At 35.2% G+C, this 19,602-nt stretch overlaps 1 protein-coding gene across 3 annotated transcripts in view; it reads right to left on the reverse strand.

Annotated features, from left to right (window-relative positions):
* CNTN1 (contactin 1) overlaps nt 1-19,602 on the reverse strand; it is a 403,973-nt gene that overhangs the window by 87,001 nt on the left and 297,370 nt on the right. For all 3 annotated transcript variants that reach the window (XM_061129827.1, XM_061129819.1, XM_061129837.1), the window contains exons 16-17: nt 9,970-10,128; nt 124-273 (exon numbers count right to left, since the gene is read on the reverse strand). In XM_061129827.1, coding sequence (XP_060985810.1) covers nt 124-273; nt 9,970-10,128 — 309 coding nt within the window. The remainder of the gene's footprint in view (nt 1-123; nt 274-9,969; nt 10,129-19,602) is intronic.

Raw genomic sequence — 19,602 nt, forward strand, 5'->3', positions numbered from 1 at the left:
ACATACATACATATATTTTTAATTACTTACTTCACAGCATTATTTCCAAATATGTTCAATTATGTCTTAAAATGTCACTGAATTTATAAAACTTTTAAATTTTAAAATGTTTTTTCTACATACCAGCGCCATCTGTTTTAATTTTGTTTGATGGTATACTGGGCTCTCCTATACCCAATGTATTGGTTGCTACCACACGAAATTCATATTCCATCCATGGGATTAAATCCACTGCTCTTGCTGCCTCCATGTTTCCTTCAATAACTGAGGGATCTAAATAAAACAAATATTAAATAGAGAATATTAGTTGAGTAACATCTCTCTTATAATTCCCTAATTTTATTTTACTCTTTTGAGAAAGTAGCACATATTCCACTAAGTCAAATAAAAATAAAAATTAGGATGACAAATGTTAATTACATTTAAAGAAGTAAGAAGAGAGGTCCTTAAGAAAATCTTAGACCTTAGAAAGACAGACACACATATGTATTATTTATTTAGTAAGTGTCGGCCGGGAGCACTGATTCTGCTCTTCTGACTGACTCCCAGGTCAGGTCTTTGCTGTTAGTCCACCGGCTACACTCTGAACACTGAGAATATACATTCTGAAGACAGAATCCAGAAAGATTCTTGACGTGAGGGTATGATTCAGGAAGTTAAATATCTCCAAACAAGTGGGAGCTCAGGAGTATGTCCTGAGTAGAAAATCATACTTGACTACAGAAAATATTTAGAAGAATGGTGAGAGATAAAGAAAAATCAACTGGAGTTATTTTAGGGTGTTTTAGATTCCAGATGAAGAAGTATGATCTGTGGCTAAATGAAGTATGAGGTGAAGAAAGAACATGCAAAGAGCCTTGGAGTTACATTACAGCCATGAGAAGACAGGCCTCAGTGGGAAACCCTTGGCCTAGTGATGCAAATGACTTTCAAAACAGGAAATTGGGAGTGGGTGTTAGGAAGATAAACTTTCAAGATGTACCTTATGAATAATTAAAGAAGGAATTTTATATCAATAAGCTAATAATATATCTACAAATATAGCTAAAGGTGTAAAAGCTCCTCTTTTTAAGAAGAAAACCAGTTATGATCATTCTTATTAATATACACTAACACTAGCACCTATGAGATGGTAAGTATTTAAAACAAAAAAGTTTTTGGCATATCTTTACAATACGCCCTGTATAAAACCATTTACATAAGCAGTAGGGCTAATCTAGCAAAAATGGCTAATACCAATCATTTTAGAAAAATGTATCTAGAATTAAATGTGGTTCTGTATCTGGCCTGCTTTCCTTCCCCAGAAGGGGTCAGGACTTTTGACTCATACCACATCACAAGAACAGGATTTAAAAGTTTGCTTTCTAATTTTTTTTTTCCTGTCCAATCTTGAGCTAAGCAGCCCATATCATCATTTTACAATTAGAACCTCAAGATTGGCTATGTCCATACCAGGCCATGCTCATAATATATCACTATGTCCCACTTATTTACTCCTATTTGTCATTTATGGATACACACACACACACACACACACACACACACACACACATCCATATATATGTTTGTGTTTCTTTTACTTCTTAATCATGTTTTGGGGCCACTCAAGGCCTCATATACCTAGTATGATGTCTTGCAGGTAAAACTACTTGATAAATATTTGTAGAAATTGTAAACAAAATACAAATACAGAAGTTGTGCTTATTTAGAGTCTACAATGTCTCAGCACAACCATGTGTACAAAAACCACTTTATTTTTTCCTTCAACTTGAATCAGGCAGGCTACTGGTAGTAGAAAAGAGGGCATTATATTACTTGAACCCTCCAAAAAATATCCACGCTTTATGACTTTTATATCTATATTCAAATCATAAATTATCCTGCCTTGTCTAAAGCAGAGGATAAAGCTCGTCTCCATCCTCTTACGCTCTCTCCCATTCTCTTTAACTCTGAATTGGCCTGTTCTGATTTCTCTCCTCCACTGCTACTATGTTTTACCTCATTTTTATTTATTTTATTCATAGCCCTAAATGTTCCTATAAAAGGATTTGTACCTTTTGTAATTTTATCCAATCCCTTTAGCCTTGGTAAGAAGCTAATGGATGTATTTTATTTTTCCAAAACCACCCACGCAGATAGGTTGGAAGAAAAGGTCATCTTTCCTTTGGAAAGAGTTTCATGCCCCAAGCCAAATGGACAACAATCAGGAGCAGAGGGACTTTGTGTCTCCTTTCTTCAGCCAAGTCTCTAGCAACCTGTTTGCTATTTCTGGAGTCAGAAAGAGAGGTAAGTACTTTGCAAAACAGAGGCAAGTACCCAGAATTAGGACTGAGAGCTCAAGTTTCTGAGTTTCAACTGAGTCAGTTTTGAGTCAGGTCACTTTTTACAGATATCAGTGTAGAAAATCAGATTTTTAACTGTATAAGGTCAAAGGTTTCTCTCTGTTTAAAAAAAAAAAAGTAAGATGTTGTATATTAACCTGATAGGTATTTAGATTGGTTGCAAAGGGGTATAGAATAGGAGACATAAATCTTACTTTAATACTCAGATCAAAAGACCCTTCTTTAGAAGGTCTTATTTTGATAACCAGCCCTAGCAGTAACGTAGAGATATATTTTCAAATAGTTTTAGCCCATAATCCCCAGAGTTAAAAAAAAAAAAACAAATTCTAGCTGTTCTTTGGAGGAAAAGAGAAGCAAGCCTCATGGGTATCCCAAGGCCAAAAGTTACAAGGTTTTGGTTTCTGGTGTTTTGTCATATGCTTTGTATTGCTGCGCCTTCTAAACCACATTGACTAATTCTTTGAGCAACTTTAGAAACACACAGACTGAGAAAAAGTCGATGTTTCAAAAATAACTCCAGGCAATGTAATCACCTGTTCTAGATTCTCCAATGTTGCCATAGTAAGTGCTGCTATTTCCTCAGGATTTAAATACAATCCAAATCCTCAGGATCTTCCGTTTCAATTTAAAACACAAGTTTTTGAAAGTACCTGGAAACAATTACCCACTTGGGGATTCTAGCTGAAAAAGCCAGTCCATCGTTGGAAAATGAAAATGGGCATTTAAAGGCCTCTCTCTGGCACTGACAACTACTCTCTGTGATGTTAGAGGCTCTAGACCCAACACACAGACCATTTGGCAGGACTCAGGGAAGAGCCAGAGGTGTGACAAAGTTCCTTGAAGAGAGAGAGAAGTAGGCTGTGCTTCAGCGTCCCAGAGTGTATGATTCATTGATTCTTCTCGAGGGAAAATTTGCATGTAGCCTCATAAAAACCCAGAAATTTTTGTTTGAAATGAGAACAACAGAAGTGAAGCTACAGAAAGGCAAACATGAAAACAGTACATTTTAAAATGCAAATCTCCTACAAGGAGCCTAATTATTTTTTCATTTTTCAAACTATTACCTTGGCAAAGATTAAAAAAAAATACTAAATACTAAGTAGAGGTATGGTAGAAAAAAAACTCATATACTGGAACTTATACCTTTCTACAGTGTAATTTTGCAGTATAACTCATGAGCTTAAGCATGCTTACAGTCAATAATTTAACTTATAAATGTTTATTCTGAGGAAATAATCTAAAATTCAAAGAAACATTTATGTACCGAGATGATAATTGCAAAGATTTATAATAATTCTAGTCCTCCACATGATAGAACCTTAAACATAAAGACATTTTTCTTCCTTTTCTTTCTTTCTTTCTTTCTTTCTTTTTTTTTTTTTTTGAGAACATATCCGAGGCTCTCTCAATTGTTCCTCATAGCACAGTTTCCAGGCTGTTTTATGTTCTGGCCAACATTTCTCTTCCACACAAACATACACACCATCACCAGCAGTATTCTATACTTTTTCTTCTGAAAGCAGTAGCATATAATCCAACATAACATTTTAAATCTGACCTGAGCATCTCAAGGAACTCTAGGAATGGTATCAAATTTATGTCGTTCATCCCCAAAAATGTTGAAGAGAAGTAATACTTACAGTAGCTTGTTTTAAAGATGTGCTTTCCATTATTTCATGTCATTATTCTAAATTTAATCTTTAGAATGCTGAAAGCTGGAATCTGAAAAATACTTACTGGACACCTAAAATAATTACCTTTATAAAACTGAATTTAATTTGGCATCTCCTTTCTTCAGTGGACACCACTATAAATAAAAACCATGTGATTTTTGTTTCTGCATTGGTTGTAAAAATTATTTTTCACTTTCACTTAGTAAAGGAGGAAGCAGACAGAACAGGCTCCATCTTGAAAGCAGGACTCTATCTTGGGCTGGACTGTGGACTTAGAGCTATATGCCCAGTATCTATGGAAACGACATACCAACTGGAAAGCCAGGCCCCCCGGGTGGGAGAGCCCCAGGGCTCATACCTAGACTCTCCATTGCCTAAAAGAATACCCTAATTATCTGTGTACCCGAATAGAATCATAAATTCTATTATGCTTATTGGGGTATGACCACAGGCCTATTGATAATTGTCCACTGTTAACTACCTAGGCTTAAGGCATACGAATCACGGGTTTAAGGCATATGAATCATGGGTTAACTTTGTATCTTTCTTTTCCTTTGTACAGACTAGTTTCAGAGAATTTGGGAAGGTGGGTTTGAGCATGTACACTTAGGGTATATAAGGTTTTCACAAAAACTATTCGGGGTCCTTGGCTAAGAGGAGACTCTGCCTTGCGCCTGCCGGTGTAATAAACTGCACTCCACTATCTGCATTGTCCTTCCGAGTGAGTTTGTTTCCCGGAATGTGTGGCTACAACATTAGGACACAATTACAAGAGAACAATACTGATACAACTAACAAGAAGAACATATAAAATAATGTAAATAACAATAGTTTTTGCAGAGCCCATCAGAGGGTTGAATTTGTGAAGAAATCTAATGAACTAAATCATCACTGGTAGAGTCATGGGGAAGAGGAGGAAGTAGTCACAAATGTTCATAAGAAAAACTCAGTTTAACTTTTCATAGATATTTAAAGACAGAGTGCAAGCTGGCATGACTTTTTTGAATCCCTGGGAGATAAAGGAGAGTCTTTTCCTGTTGACCAGTTCTTTTTTGTAGATGTATTCAATAAAGTTTGGAAGCAGAAGAGTGCTGAGAGACCACCCTTAAAGGCAGTGTTTCTATATCTCACTGATATTGTTGGTAAAAATATGAAGATTATTCTGATAAACTCAGGTAAATCAGGTAAGCTCTAGAGTAATCATTAAGTTTTTATATTTAGAGAATTTCATTAAATTAGTTAAATTTTTATGCTAGAAAATATTCATAATGCAAAAGAAAGCAATAAAGAAGGAATAGAAAGACATAAACATGAAATATTTAGAAGACAAAAATATCAGGCAAATATAAATTCAACTACACCAGTGATAATATCAAATGTTAATGGATTAAATACTGTAATCAAAAAGCAGAGATTGTAGGGCTAGATATAAAATAAGATCCAGTGATATGCTGTCAATAGACAATATACTTTAGATTCAAAGATACAAATAGGTTGGCTGTTGTAAAAGATATAACGTGAAAACAGGAACCATAACAAACAGAAGCGGCTATGCTGATATAAGAAGCACCCTATTCAAATGCAACTTTTGCTTCCCTATATCCCTTCTCTGTAGTTTTTCTTTAGCACTAAACACCATGTGACTTACTTTACATTTTAGTTTGTTGCTTACTACAATCTCTCCTAGTAGAATGTAAGCTCTTTAAAATTAGGGCTATGGCATTTGGTTTTGGGTTGTTTTTTTTTTTTTGCTTTTTGCTTTTTATTTCTCTCTCATTTACTCACAGGTGGTCAATTATGAATCCAGCATCTAGGACAGGTTCAGGCAGACAATAGGAGCTCAATATGTATGCATGGCTAGGGATAGAATGGTGAATCAAACAAAAGTCTTCCTTCTCATGAAACATAATTTATAATAGAATAATTTTTTAAATGAGAAGCATATTTTATTGAGCTACACAGTAAGCATACATGATTAATGGAGATGATTGCAATTATTATTCCTTTCTCAAAGCCAAACCAAATTTTAAACATATGTGTATTTCATTTGCTCTCCAGTTATCTATCAGTTCAGTTCAGTTCAGTCGCTCAGTCATGTCTGACTCTTTGCGACCCCATGAACCACAGCACTCCAGGCCTCCCTGTCCATCACCAACTCCCAGAGTCCACACAAACCCATTTCCATTGAGTCGGTGATGCCATCCAACCATCTCATCCTCTGTTGTCCCCTTCTCCTCCCTGCCTCAATCCTTCCCAGATTCAGGGTCTTTTCCAATGAGTCAGCTCTTAGCATCAGGTGGCCAAAGGATTGGAGTTTCAGCTTCAGCATCAGTCTGTCCAGTGAACACCCAGGACTGATCTCCTTTAGGACGGACTGGTTGGATCTCCACGCAGTCCAGGGGACTATCAAGAGTCTTCTCCAACACCACAGTTCAAAAGCATCAATTGTTCGGTGCTCAGCTTTCTTTATGGTCCAACTCTCACATCCATATATGACTACTGGAAAAACCATAGCCTTGACTAGACGGACCTCTGTTGGCAAAGTAATGTCTCTGCTTTTTAATATGCTATCTAAGTTGGTCATAACTTTCCTTCCAAGGAGTAAGCGTCTTTTAATTTCATGGCTGCAATTACCATCTGCAGTGATTTTGGAGTCCAAAAAATAAAGTCAGCCACTGTTTCCCCATCTATGTGCCATGAAGTGATGGGACTGGATGCCATGATCTTAGTTTTCTGAATGTTGAGCTTTAAGCCAACTTTTTCACTCTCCTCTTTCACTTTCATCAAGAGGCTCTTTAGTTCTTCACTTTCTGCCATAAGGGTGGTGTCATCTGCATATCTGAGGTTATTGATACTTCTCCCGGCAATCTTGATTCCAGCTTGTGCTTCCTCCAGCCCAGCGTTTCTCATGATTAACATCAATTTGACTGGATATCGAAGATCATCTACTGTTTTATCACTGTCATCCATTTTCCTTCTATTTGGAGAATCAGAAACTGCTTGTGCATTATTTTATCAAATATCTAAGTGGTTTTAAAAAATCGCTTTTCAAATGTTGGATTTTGCCAAGTATGTTTATAGATAATTCTTATACTCACAAGCATAATGTAATAGAAATGCTTCACTTGTTTCTAATTCATTTGAACTTCATAAACTTATATACAGAACCACTCAGTTGTGTTCAGCTTTTTGTGGCCCCATGGACTGTAGCACACCAGGCTTCACTGTCATTCACCATCTCCCAGAGTTTGCTCATACTCATTTCCATTGAGTCGGTGGTGCCATCCAAACATCTCGTCCTCTGTTCTCCCCTTCCGTCTTATTTCAATCTTTTCCAACATCAAGGTATTTTCTAATGAGTCAGCTGTTCGCATCAGGTGGCTAAAGTATTGGAACTTCAGCTTCAGCATCAGTCCTTCCAATGAATATTCAGACTTGATTTCCTTTAGGATTGACTGGTTTAATCTTCATGCAGTCCAAAGGATTCTCAGGACTCTTCTCCAACACCACAGTTTGGAAGCATCAGTTCTTTGGCATTCAGCCTTCTTTATGGTCCAACTCTTACATTCATACATGATTACTGGAAAAACCATGGCTTTGACTAGACAGACTTTTGTCAACAAAATGATGTGTCTGCTTTTTAATCCTCTGTCTAGATTTTTCACAGATTTTCTTTCAAGGAGAAAGAATCTTTTAATTTCATGGCAACAGTCACCATCCACAGTGATTTGGAGTCCAAGAAAATAAAGTCTGTAATGTTTCCATTGTTTCTCCATCTATTTGCCATGAAGTGATGGAGCTGGATGCTTTATGAATGCTGAGTTTTAAGCGAGCTTTTTCACTCTCTCCTCTTTCACCTTCATCAAGAGGCTCTTTAGTTCCTCTTTGCTTTCTACCATTAGGGTGGTATCATCTGCATATCTGAGGTTACTGATATTTCTCCCAGCAATCTTGATTTCAGCTTATGCTTCATCTAGCCCGGTATTTTGCATGATGTACTCTGAATAGAAGTTAAATAAGCAAGGTGACAGTATACAACCTTGATGTACTCCTTTACTAATTTTGAATCAGTCTGTTGTTCCATGTCCAGCTCTAATTCTTGCTTCTTGACCTGCATACAGGTTTCTCAGGAGGCAGTTTACATGGCCTGGTATTCCCATCTCTTGAGGAATTTTCCACAATTTGTTGTGATCCACACAGTAAAATGCTTTAGTGTAATCAATGAAGCAGACGTAGATGCAAGAATTCTCTTGCTTTTTCTATGATCCAACAGATGTTGACAATTTGACCTCTGGTTCCTATGCCATTTCTAAAATCAGTTTGTACAGCTGTAAGTTCTAGGTTCAGGTATTGTTGAAGCCCAGCTTAGAGGATTTTGAGCATGACCTTGCTAGCATGTGAAATGAGTGCAATTGTGTGATAGTTTTATCATTCTTTAGCATTGCCTTTCTTTGGGATTGGAGTGAAAACTGACCTTTTCCAGTCCTGTGGCAACTGCTGAGTTTTCTAAATTTTCTTTCTTCTGACTTAAATTGAAAAAAGTAGGGAAAACCACTAGGCCATTCAGGTACTGTAGAGAAATGTTTAATACTAAAATATATCCTGTGCTGTGCTTAGTCGCTCAGTTGTGTCCAACACTTTGCAATCCCATGGATTGTAGCCCACCAGGCTCCACTGTCCATGGGGATTCTCCAGGTAAGAAAACTGGCGTGGGCTGCCATGCCCTCCTCCATAGGATCTTCCCCACCCAGGGATCAAACCCAGGTCTCCCGCATTTCAGGCAGATTCTTTACTGTCTGAGCCCCCAGGGAAGCCCAAGAATACTGGAGTGGGTAGCCTATCTCTTCTCCAGAGGATCTTCTCAATCCAGGAATTGAACCAGGGTCTCCTGCATTGCACACCAATTCTTTACCAACTGAGCTACCTGAGAAGCCCTAAAATGTATCCTAAACCCTTGTTATAGATTTCAAATTTATATTTCATTAATTTCCCATGATAAGAAGACATTATCCTAAAAAGGTGAATTTAAATTAAAACTTCTCAGGGAGCAAACAAATAAATTCCATTATGTAAAGATTAAAATGAGCAGGTTTAAGTTATGCTGGGACTAATTCTTGTTGTTGTTGTCTTTTTTAAAGGAGCATTCTATTCACTTTTGTCTTTTTTTTCTCCCCTTTGTGACAACAATGGCCATATTTTATGCCTCTTCCTTATGCATCTAAAATAAATTCTGATAACTACAAGTTTGGTTAGAAGTATTGTCAACAATGACAAGGATTAACAGGCTATTTTATCAAAACAATCCTCCATCTTCTTTGATATCTACGAGAAAATAAGCTAGTGTGTGATATTGAAGACTAGTGATAACAAATGACAATGGTAATAACTTCTACACGAGGGAAAGTACCCACTTACTCTTAGAATTTTTTTTTTCTTTTAGAAAATCTGAATAAAATATGAGGGGAAAAACAGTTGAGGTAATAAACTTTTTTTATAAAACCTGTTTTGAGGAAATTCAAGCCAGATAGGAGCATACTGAGTTATGGTAGTAAGATTTGAGTATTTAATCTTTATGATCAACTGTGTCTTTTTTTTTTTTAATGCAGAACTATAGTACCTATGTAATTGTGTAAAAAAGGTAATAAATAATACTATAGATACCATTTGCCAAAAACACACCTCCTCTATACTTTTTTCCTAATACATTTTAGACATATATAGCTCAAATAAGAAACCCAGGAGGCCTCTGTTTCCTCCCCCATTATATTACTAGATTAGACACTCTGCTTCTTCCCTTATAGCTTTAAAACATTAGTTTGTTGTGGTTTTGATTACTACCAAAGTGTGGTGTTACTAAAAAAAAATTTTTTTTAAAGAAAATTACAGGGTACATAATAAAAGAAAAAAGAATTCATCTGAAAACACGAACAGATTAATCAAACAAATGAACTCACCTGTCTTCGCGTCTTTCCAATCATCCGAAAGAATAGTCTTCGTCTGGATAGTGTACTTAGATATAGGACTATGATTGTCTGAACCACGGCTCCAAGTAAGTGCCACGGAAGTGGCTCTAATGTCTTCTATTCGCAGACCACCTGGAGGGCCTGGAGGGCCTGGAATGAAAATTTGGGTAATGAATCAATGAATCCCAGCCAGTGAGTTGAGTGCATATCGGAATACAAAATTGCCTTCTTTGCAATTAATCTAAAGAATATTTACACAATGAAATCAGTGTTGTCACATTCCTTTTAAGCATAAACTATAAGAAGCAATACTAATGGTATTTATAGTTTTTACTAAATGATTTCATGATGTCTTTTTTATGAAGAGAGATAAATGCCATCCTTTAAAGATGGCATTATTATATATTATTATATATATATATATATGATAATCTTTGACTCATAAAATGCAATTGACATCAAGGAACCTAACAGATTTTAATCATAGTGAGATTTACTGAAATTTTGCAGAATATGTGAATCAGAGCAGATAACGGTGTCTACATACAAGGATAGTTAGTCATAGTTTCATTCTGCCTCCCCAAAATGGGACAAATACTGTTTAATAATTATAAATGTTATAGTTAATTTATTTTACTTGGAATAGAAATTTCTGAAAATGACTGTATGCATCATTTTGTGTAATACATTCCATGTTAGTTAAAGTAATAGAAATAATGTAAAAAAAATTTCTATGTATATAAAAGGTAGAAAACAACTATTAATTCAGGCATACCAGGAATGATCTAAAAACATCAAATAATATACTGAAGAAACTTAGGTCAGAAAAATTACTGCATAAGACAATGTTAAAAATAGGATTTCACAGATGCTTAATAACTCAGTATTAATATTATTCATTTATTCTCTAAACTGAGAACACTGTGTTGAATGGTAGAAATGAAAAGATAAATGAGACATAACTTTCAGGCTTTGAACAGATCTTTGTCATGGAAAGGGTGAAATGGCACAGCAAATAAGTAACTGTTAAAGACAGTAGCGAATGCCAGGATTATGGTTTACAACATACTTATACTTTGCATCATGATTTCTTCTTTTTAAAACTGTGAGAAAAAGTTCTTTAGATGGTAATGTAGTGTCTATCACTTACAATGTTAAACAAGGTTCTGTTGCCAGAGAACTCCTAAAATAGACATTTCAGACAATGACATCACTTGTTTTCTTTGCATCAGAAAGGAGGCCATCCCCAATTGAATTAGGCACAGTGAACAAAATAATCAACAACATTAGTAAAGTGGCAAACTTTTTAAGTATTAAATAAAACTCATGTGTTTATCTTTTAGGTGAAAGCAAATACAAAGAGAAATCTTGAGAGCACCTAGAGAAAATGAGCACATTATTTAAGTGCCTTCCTGTTTAAATGTCAGATCAGCTGCTTTATCTTCAGGGCCTTGTTCTCTACATGGGCTTTACAGAGGTATAGATAACACTCCAAACCTGCACCAATTTCTTTGTAATTGGTCCCAAAGAGAAAAATGTGTATAGGACAACACAATTGCATTACTACTAACAGTAAAATAACACAAGACACAGCCTATTTATGATAGTTAATTTTATTTGGAAACACAAAACATAAATTAACAAGGGTAAATAGATTCTTATAAATATATACTATGTAATAGTATTTTTATACTTACTGATGTTAATTAAAAGTAATAATATGCCACCCAAAATTAATGAAAATAGTCACATAAATCATATAAAACACACTTGATATTCAGAAAGAACATGTTGCATTTTCCATATAAAGACCACGTTGAAAAACAATACACATTCTTGATCAGAACCACAAGGTTCCTTACTTCACATAAAGCATCAGCCCAAGTCAATTACTGAGTGGAATATTTCAGAGTATTAAAATTAAAAATTAGAAATGAAAACTTAAAAACTATATTTTTTTTAAAGAAGAGAAGGTCTTACAGTGCAGGCATTCATACACTTTTTCTGAGCATAAGGAAAATGTTAAAGGGAATTTAAGGCAAAATTGCCATAGGTTAGTCTTTTATCATTAAGGTGTAAATCACTTCCCCGCTGTTACTCTCTGAAATTTTCGGATGGCAAATGAATGACATTTGGAAAGGTCAGGTTAAAGTTGCATATTAATAATTATTAATCAGGACACTATAGGCAAAATAATTCATCCCATTCACTGAGGAACAATATGGAGCAAAAGGCTGTAATTATATTTATGCATTTTTTCTCTGATTTTTGCCTGATCTATACTGACCCTTCTTAATAAATATTTGGTGAAGACATAAATAAATTTATCACATTGACCTTCAGAGCTCTGTAAACATAACAGTTATACATTCTCCATTCTTTCATTTGCTCTGAAATACTGTATCACATTAAGAAGGTGAAATTAAGAAAATAAATGGAAAGGAGTTGGTTGATAACCCCAAAACCATAGTGTGGCAATATAACTTGGTAGTAATTTACCAAGTAGATTTTTTTCCATGTAGTAATTAAATACAAATATCCCCTAGGAAATACCTGAGAGGAAATACACTACTTAAGTACAGAGATTTTAGAGTTAAAAAAGGCTTGACTTTAAATTCAGTGCCTTGATTTATCTTGGGCAAGTTTATCAAATTGACTAAGCTTTCATTTTCTCACATATAAAATAGGAGTAATAAAAATTGACCAGATTGTTGTTAGGATTAAAATAAAAATCTTTAAGGAATGTAGTGCTAGGCCTGGTCTACAGAAAGCCCTTAGTCAATTTTAGCTTTAATACTCTCATTGATACACCTGCAAGAACTTTCTGCACATCTGAGCTGTTGGACAGTATTAATACTTGTATAATAATTAACAAGGATCTGTTTTTCAGATCATTCTGGTAAACACCAGTTCTTTCCATTCAAAATTAAGGTGTTTCTGGTACATTTTTTGGAGATAAGGAAAACTGGTCTTGTGAAGGCCCTCTGGTGTGTACAAAAGAACCAGGTTGCAGCAAAACTTAGAGCGGTGCTATGGAGAGAAGCCCGGCCAGCCTTGCACTGTCTCCCCGGAGAAAGGTTTTCTAAGCAGTTATAGCTCATGTTACTTGCTCCGTTTTTCTGTTCAAAATGGAGAGAAAAGTGCTGTGGCAGAAAATAAAATAATGCAGCCACCAGTTCCTCAGCACAAAGGCAGGCATTTAGAAACTGACCATCCTTCTGGACATAGCCAGAGTGGTTATGAACCACCTTCTGTGAGTCAGTGAAATCTCACTGGCCAAATCCATACTCACTTTTCCAAAGTTTGTCTAGGTTCTCAATGTATTTACTACTAAGTCACTGACTACAGGCAAGCAAAATAATATATTTTAGTAAGTCCTTATTATATCTGAGTCTTTTATAATTCTTACAAATAACCCTAAAATGTAAGCACATTATTTTCACTCCTTAATAGATGAGGAAATCCAGATATAAACAGATTAAATAAAATAACCACAGTCATCCAGCTAGCAAATGCTAAAGCTAAGATTTGAACACAACTGATTCGCCATTGGGCTTTTCGTTGACTATAGTGAAAACAATCATTTAAAAACAATATTACCAGATTCAAATTAAAAAATGGCCTTGACAGCTTTCCTTTGGAGACCTATTCTCCAAAGGATATGAATATGAATTACTTGTGTGTATTTTGGGGAAAATGATAAAAACTGTGATACATTGATTATAGCTTTTTATATCTTTTTTTGTGATCTGTTAACTCAGATAAGATAAATATATCACATAAATACATCATATAAATTCCTACTGTATTACATCCTAAGGTTTTGTTTTTATTACTGTAAAAGTATTTGTTAATCTTTCCTGAAATTTACTAATTTTTTAGGAAAAAAAAAGCCTATGTAAGAACAAAATACAGATGTGATTTCCACTCAGTCTCTTTCATATATAAAATAATTAGAAGGAAAAAATGAACAGAAATACAATTATTTCTCAATTCCATCATTTCTTCTTTTAGACATTTGAGGAAAAACAGAGGAAAAATTTTTTTCAAAATGATTATTCACACATTATAAGTTGACTATATTTTCTCCATCAATAATTTTTTAATTTATATTTTAATTGAAGGATAATTGCTTTACAGACTTTTGTTGTTTTCTGTCAAACCTCAACATGAATCAGCCATAGCTATACATATATCCCCTCCCTTTTCAACCTCCCCTCCCACCTCCCTCCCCATCCCACCCGTCTTGGTTGATACAGAGCCCCTGTTTGAGTTTCCTGAGCTGTACAGCAAATTCCTGTTGGCTATCTATGTTACACATGGTAATGTAAATTTCCATGTTACTCTTTCCATACATCTCACCCTCTCCTCCCCTCTCCCCATGTCCATAAGTCTGTTTTCTATATCTGTTTCTCTACTGCTGCCCTGTAAATAAATTCGTCAGTACCGTTTTTCTAGATTCCGTATATATATGTTAGAATACAGTATTTATCTTTCTCTTTTTGACTTACTTCACTCTGTATAATAGGTTCTAGGTTCATTCACCTCATTAGAACTGACTCAAAGGTATTCCTTTTTATGGCTGAGTAATATTCCATTGTGTATGTGTACCACAACTTCTTTATTCATTCATCTGTCCATGGACATCTAGGTTGCTTCCATGTTCTAGCTATTGTAAATTGAAAAAGACACATGGATCCCATTATTCATTCCATCAATAGTTGAGACTCATTTTCCCTTAAGTCAAGTGGTATAGAAGATTTGAAACTGGGATCCTCCAAGATTAAACAGGATGCATAGTAGTCAAGCGTCATGAGTCAGTGACAATACTTAGCCAATAACCTTAATGCACTTTCTTATTCTTAAACACTAACTGACTTTCTAAACAGCTGTGGTTGGAATTGGATCCAACATACTGTTGGTCCTTGTGGTATTCCACTTCACATAGCACACATTTAATATAAGCCTTGACACTAAACAGGGAACACATCCCAATGTCATCCTATTTCCATTTGTAATTGCTCAGAAAGCAATTAAGATCAAACCATCACATATGAATATCCTATCCCATTGTTCACTGTTTAATTTTACTAAAATAGTAAACGTTAGTGAAAAGTTTGAATGCTAAATGTCAATGAAAAGCTTAATGAAAAGTTCAGCATAAATTATTGTCCCTTTTAAAATAAAATAATCTGAAAATAACAATGTTGAAAGAACATTAGTTATATTAAGGCAGGTGGCTTCTTCTTTACAAAAATACATCAACTGAAGTCCCTTTTTTTACCACAAGCCTGTTTTTGCTCTGAAAATTGGTTAAGACAACTGCTTTATCATAAGGTAATATAACACAAATGGATGTGTGGTGTTGTTGAAGCATAAAGCTGTATTAAGATGAAGCAGAATATTAAATGGGAATATGGTAGTTTTTAACCTCAAACAATGGTATTTTAACCTCCTACTTGATAAAAATGAACTTAGATCCCCATTAGATATGAGAATGAGGTTAAAGGGAGGTAAATGAATCTATGTAATTCTAGTTGATATTGATACAGTTTATCTAAAGAAATGCATTCTTTTTTTCCTGGTACTTTTCATACTTGTCATGTGGTTTCCTTTCTAATTTTTATTGATCCTTTCCCAAACTATATTCATATCTGATGGTATACATTGCTGGTATACTTTCAATTAGGGATCACTTAAGGTGCCCATAAAAAAAAAGTACCCACAATGCTGATTCATGTACATCTCCATGGCAATATTTATGGATACATGAAAATCTCAAATTATTTTTAAAAATCTTATTAAAATGACAATTGCCCTAGATCTCCAGTCTACATTCTAGGATGCTTCTTTCTGTGACAATAATTGAGACTAGAAAACGAGAAGTAAAAAATGATGGAAGTAAGTAACATTTCGAGCCAGAGACATATATTCCTTTAAGATGACTGATCAATTATTTTTTAATTACATAAATATTTAGGATTCATATATATTTCTCTCAAAACTTCCCAAAGAGTTCTTCCAACCACAGATGGGAATGCTACAGTTACTAAAGGAGATGTTCACGTAATATCCCATGCCTAAGAGTAAGCCTCTTTAAGAAGAGCAAAAGTATTTCTTGTGAAGAAATAAGAATTTTAAGCATGTATGTTTGACCGAAGGGGGTGAAGTAAATATTTTCAAATAATGAAATTTAAGTAGTTCCAACATTACTCTCTCATTTCTACCCATGTCCTTCCAAAAAGTCTTGACCTTCCTTTCAACATAAAGATCCAAGAAGGCTTAAGATAGGAGTTAACAATTAAATATGTATACATGCTGTTAATCACTTTGTTATCTTCAGTTAAATCTAGCTACTGAGATGACAGTTTTCTCCACATGCTCTCCAATTTCACTTCCCAATTCCAGGAATTGTTCCAAAAACCCTACAGGGCCATGAGCAGGCTTCAGTTGTTTCTTGCTGCTTTACGTATTTTCTTGCCAAATTATATACATGGAACCAGGGTACAGAAGGCCACTGGAATAATGCCCCTTAGCTTACATCCTAATTAAGATGACTCATTAGTGAATTTGACAACAGGATTGTTCATTACCTGCTTGGGTAAATCAAACAGTCCATTCAGTGGCAATACTCTTGTACTATAATTCACCAATTCTTCATATTTTTTTCAGATAATGAGCTAATTTCTGAGATATGTAATTTCAAAGAAAGGACATGAAAACACAAAAATTCTACTTGGCCATCATATGATGTACTGGGTTAGTTCAGCAGACAGTTTTCAGATATTAGTAGAGCTATATAATTATTTTCAAGTATCTCTCTGTTCAAAGTATGTTTAGGTGTTCAAAAGGAAAAAAAAAATCCTCTAGGAATTGGACTTTGGCAGGGGAAACTTCAGAAGCTACAATATTGAATTAATTAGTAAAATCTAGTATAATGTGTTAAAAAAAAAAAAGTTTTCACACAAATAGTGAGTGTCAGCGATCACCAGGTTGGAGGCAGGCTTGCACAGACGGGGAGAAAAGGGTCCACCATGTTTTTCTCTCCATCTTTTCTGTTTTTACCTGCAAGAGGAAAGATCAAGGCTGAAGGGCAAGTGTCGATGCCCATTTAGGAGCAGGAAGCCATGTACTTTGAAAACTTGTCATATATCCTTAATTGGTAAGTTGAAATACAAACAAAGAACAACTTCTAGACATTGTAGATGAGAGTCCAAAAAGAAGCCTGAAGAGACAAGCTCTGGCCCGTTCAACCTGTTTCCCTCAGAAATAGTGACTGACTTTCTAAAGAATAAGAGTTGTAACTGAATCCCCTCTTCCCCTCTGTAAACAAATGAAACAAAACAAAAAACTAAAGCCTTTGTAATTACCCTCCACATAGAAAAATCTACCTACTCAAAATATGTTTGTGCCTTCAAGACTTCTAATTAAGAAAAAAAGCCTGAGGGTTAAGCTGTGACTTAAAAAAATTAATCAGAGATTGGGGCTGGAAGTTGTAGGAACCTGTGTCTGGAGAAATATATTTATTATTTATGTCTATATGGACATTAATGGCAAAAGGGGAGGGAAGTAAAAGAAAATGTTTATAGAAAGTCATCATGGGCAACACTTGAACTGGAGTTGTTATTATTCTCTTACATAAATATGGACTGTGAGACCTACAAGACCACAGGTTATTCAGCAGGTGAAGTGCTTTTTAAATCTATGTTCACCTAATACCAAAGCCAGACTATTCCCGTTGCATCATGTGGATCTTTTAATGACTATATGCATATACTAGTATAATATACCATTATAGAAAATCATGACATTAACAAGACAGTCATCCTCCTATGCTTCCTTACTATAACTAGGGATAGTTTGATTATTATAATTAGGCTATTTTGTAACCACTAGTATCCTCCTAGTTATAGTTATTTAAATAGGAGTAATAGTGTATAAAAAAACTTGCTAGGAAAATTGCTGACTACTTATTGCAAATTTAGTCCTATGATAAATGGCAACAAAGGTTATATAATGCATTTGTCACGTCTATGTGTCTTTCGAATGTAAGAGATTTCCAAGTCTTTTGATGAGAGCTGAAGTTGGTAATTTTTGAGATATTCTTTTTACTCCCTTTCAAATGAAGTCTTGGTAGTTTTGCAGAGAGAGGGGGTTGTGAACAGTCACACAGGAAGCCCCCTTAAACAGTTGCACATTAGACTGCTATTTCTTGAATTAGTAACAGTAGCTTCCAGCCTTTGAAGGAATATATCAAATAGTGGTCCTCCAAGTTGTTTAAACCACAATCAGAAGCACCTGGTGTGTTCTATTCCGGAACAGTCCCTTGCCCTTGCAGAAATTCTCAGAGATGTGCAAGGGGCTCAAACACTGGCTGTTGAGGCCCTGAAAAATGTAGTGAGCTGATGCTCAGGAGTATATTCCTGAGTGTGACAGAGTCCAGACTACTCTGTGACACTCCTACATTCTAGTGGGTCACACATTATTTGCTGCTAAGAATATTGAAAATTCATAATTTTCTACATTATTTTTTTTTTGTAAAAATGAGGCAGATTCAAGTATATCCTTTTAATTTTGCTAGCTCTTGCTTACCTTCATCCCAATGTATTTTCAGATAAAGGGGTTGGTGTTCCAGCAATGTCCTGGGAAATGCACATGGACCCCAACCAAGTTCCTCACCTCATCCCATGTCCACAGAATGACTATTACTAGCATTGGACAATTAGAAATCAAAATGATGTTTTATTTTTTTGGAAAAAAAAATCTTCTGGATTTATTCCAGAACCTGCATTCACTCATGAGTGTATCGGTCAGTTAAACATTATAATGGAAAAGTGTTTGGCAGAGAGAGCTTCCCATTGTACTGATCTAATGAGATATCCTAAGCCAAATTTAAACACATGTATGGGGGTTCTAGCACACAAGGACTGCATCCTGTAGTCACCTTTAAGGAGAAAATAGGGAAGGTGTAAACCATGAAATAGCTGGCTTTGTAGAATACCAATGGAGGTTCACAGTCAGTTGGATTACCCTTTCAAAATCTCTGCCCTTGTCTTTAAGTCTATCTCACTTAACCCCAGTCATGATGGTAGTCAGAGGAACTTATGTGATAGGAATTCAAAAAGACAAGAATCCCCTCTCTGCAGCTTCTTAAACTGACCACGGGTTTAGAGGGTAAAGGTTTTCTCTGATTTCCTTTATTTTCTTTTGCTTAGGTGTAAAATATTCTGTGACCCAGTCAAATTCCCAGGTTAGTGAGGTTGGCTGGTGGGAAGAAGATGGGGGTAGCAGGAAGCCAGTCTGCAAAAGGTACCATGAGGAAATGAATCGCACATTCCTGAGACTCGAAGTGGCAGATTTCACAAAAATCATACCAAAAAAATTGTTTTGCTTAAAAAGAATTATATGCTATTGAGTTTTCTGTTGATTATTTTTTCAATAATGAAGCCCAGGCATTTTCTCTTCTTTTTTAAATAAAATGAAACAAGAAGAGAAGATATTAAGAAATTCTAATTTCAAGTAACTTAAAAGTTTACTCTGTAAATTAACTTCTAATTATCAATGCCTCAGTGTGTTTGGGTGGACAATTTAACTAATTTGAAAAAACAAACCATATATCAACAG

The sequence above is a fragment of the Dama dama genome, chromosome 3 (assembly GCF_033118175.1).
Source record: "Dama dama isolate Ldn47 chromosome 3, ASM3311817v1, whole genome shotgun sequence".
Classification (NCBI taxonomy): Eukaryota; Metazoa; Chordata; class Mammalia; order Artiodactyla; family Cervidae; genus Dama; species Dama dama.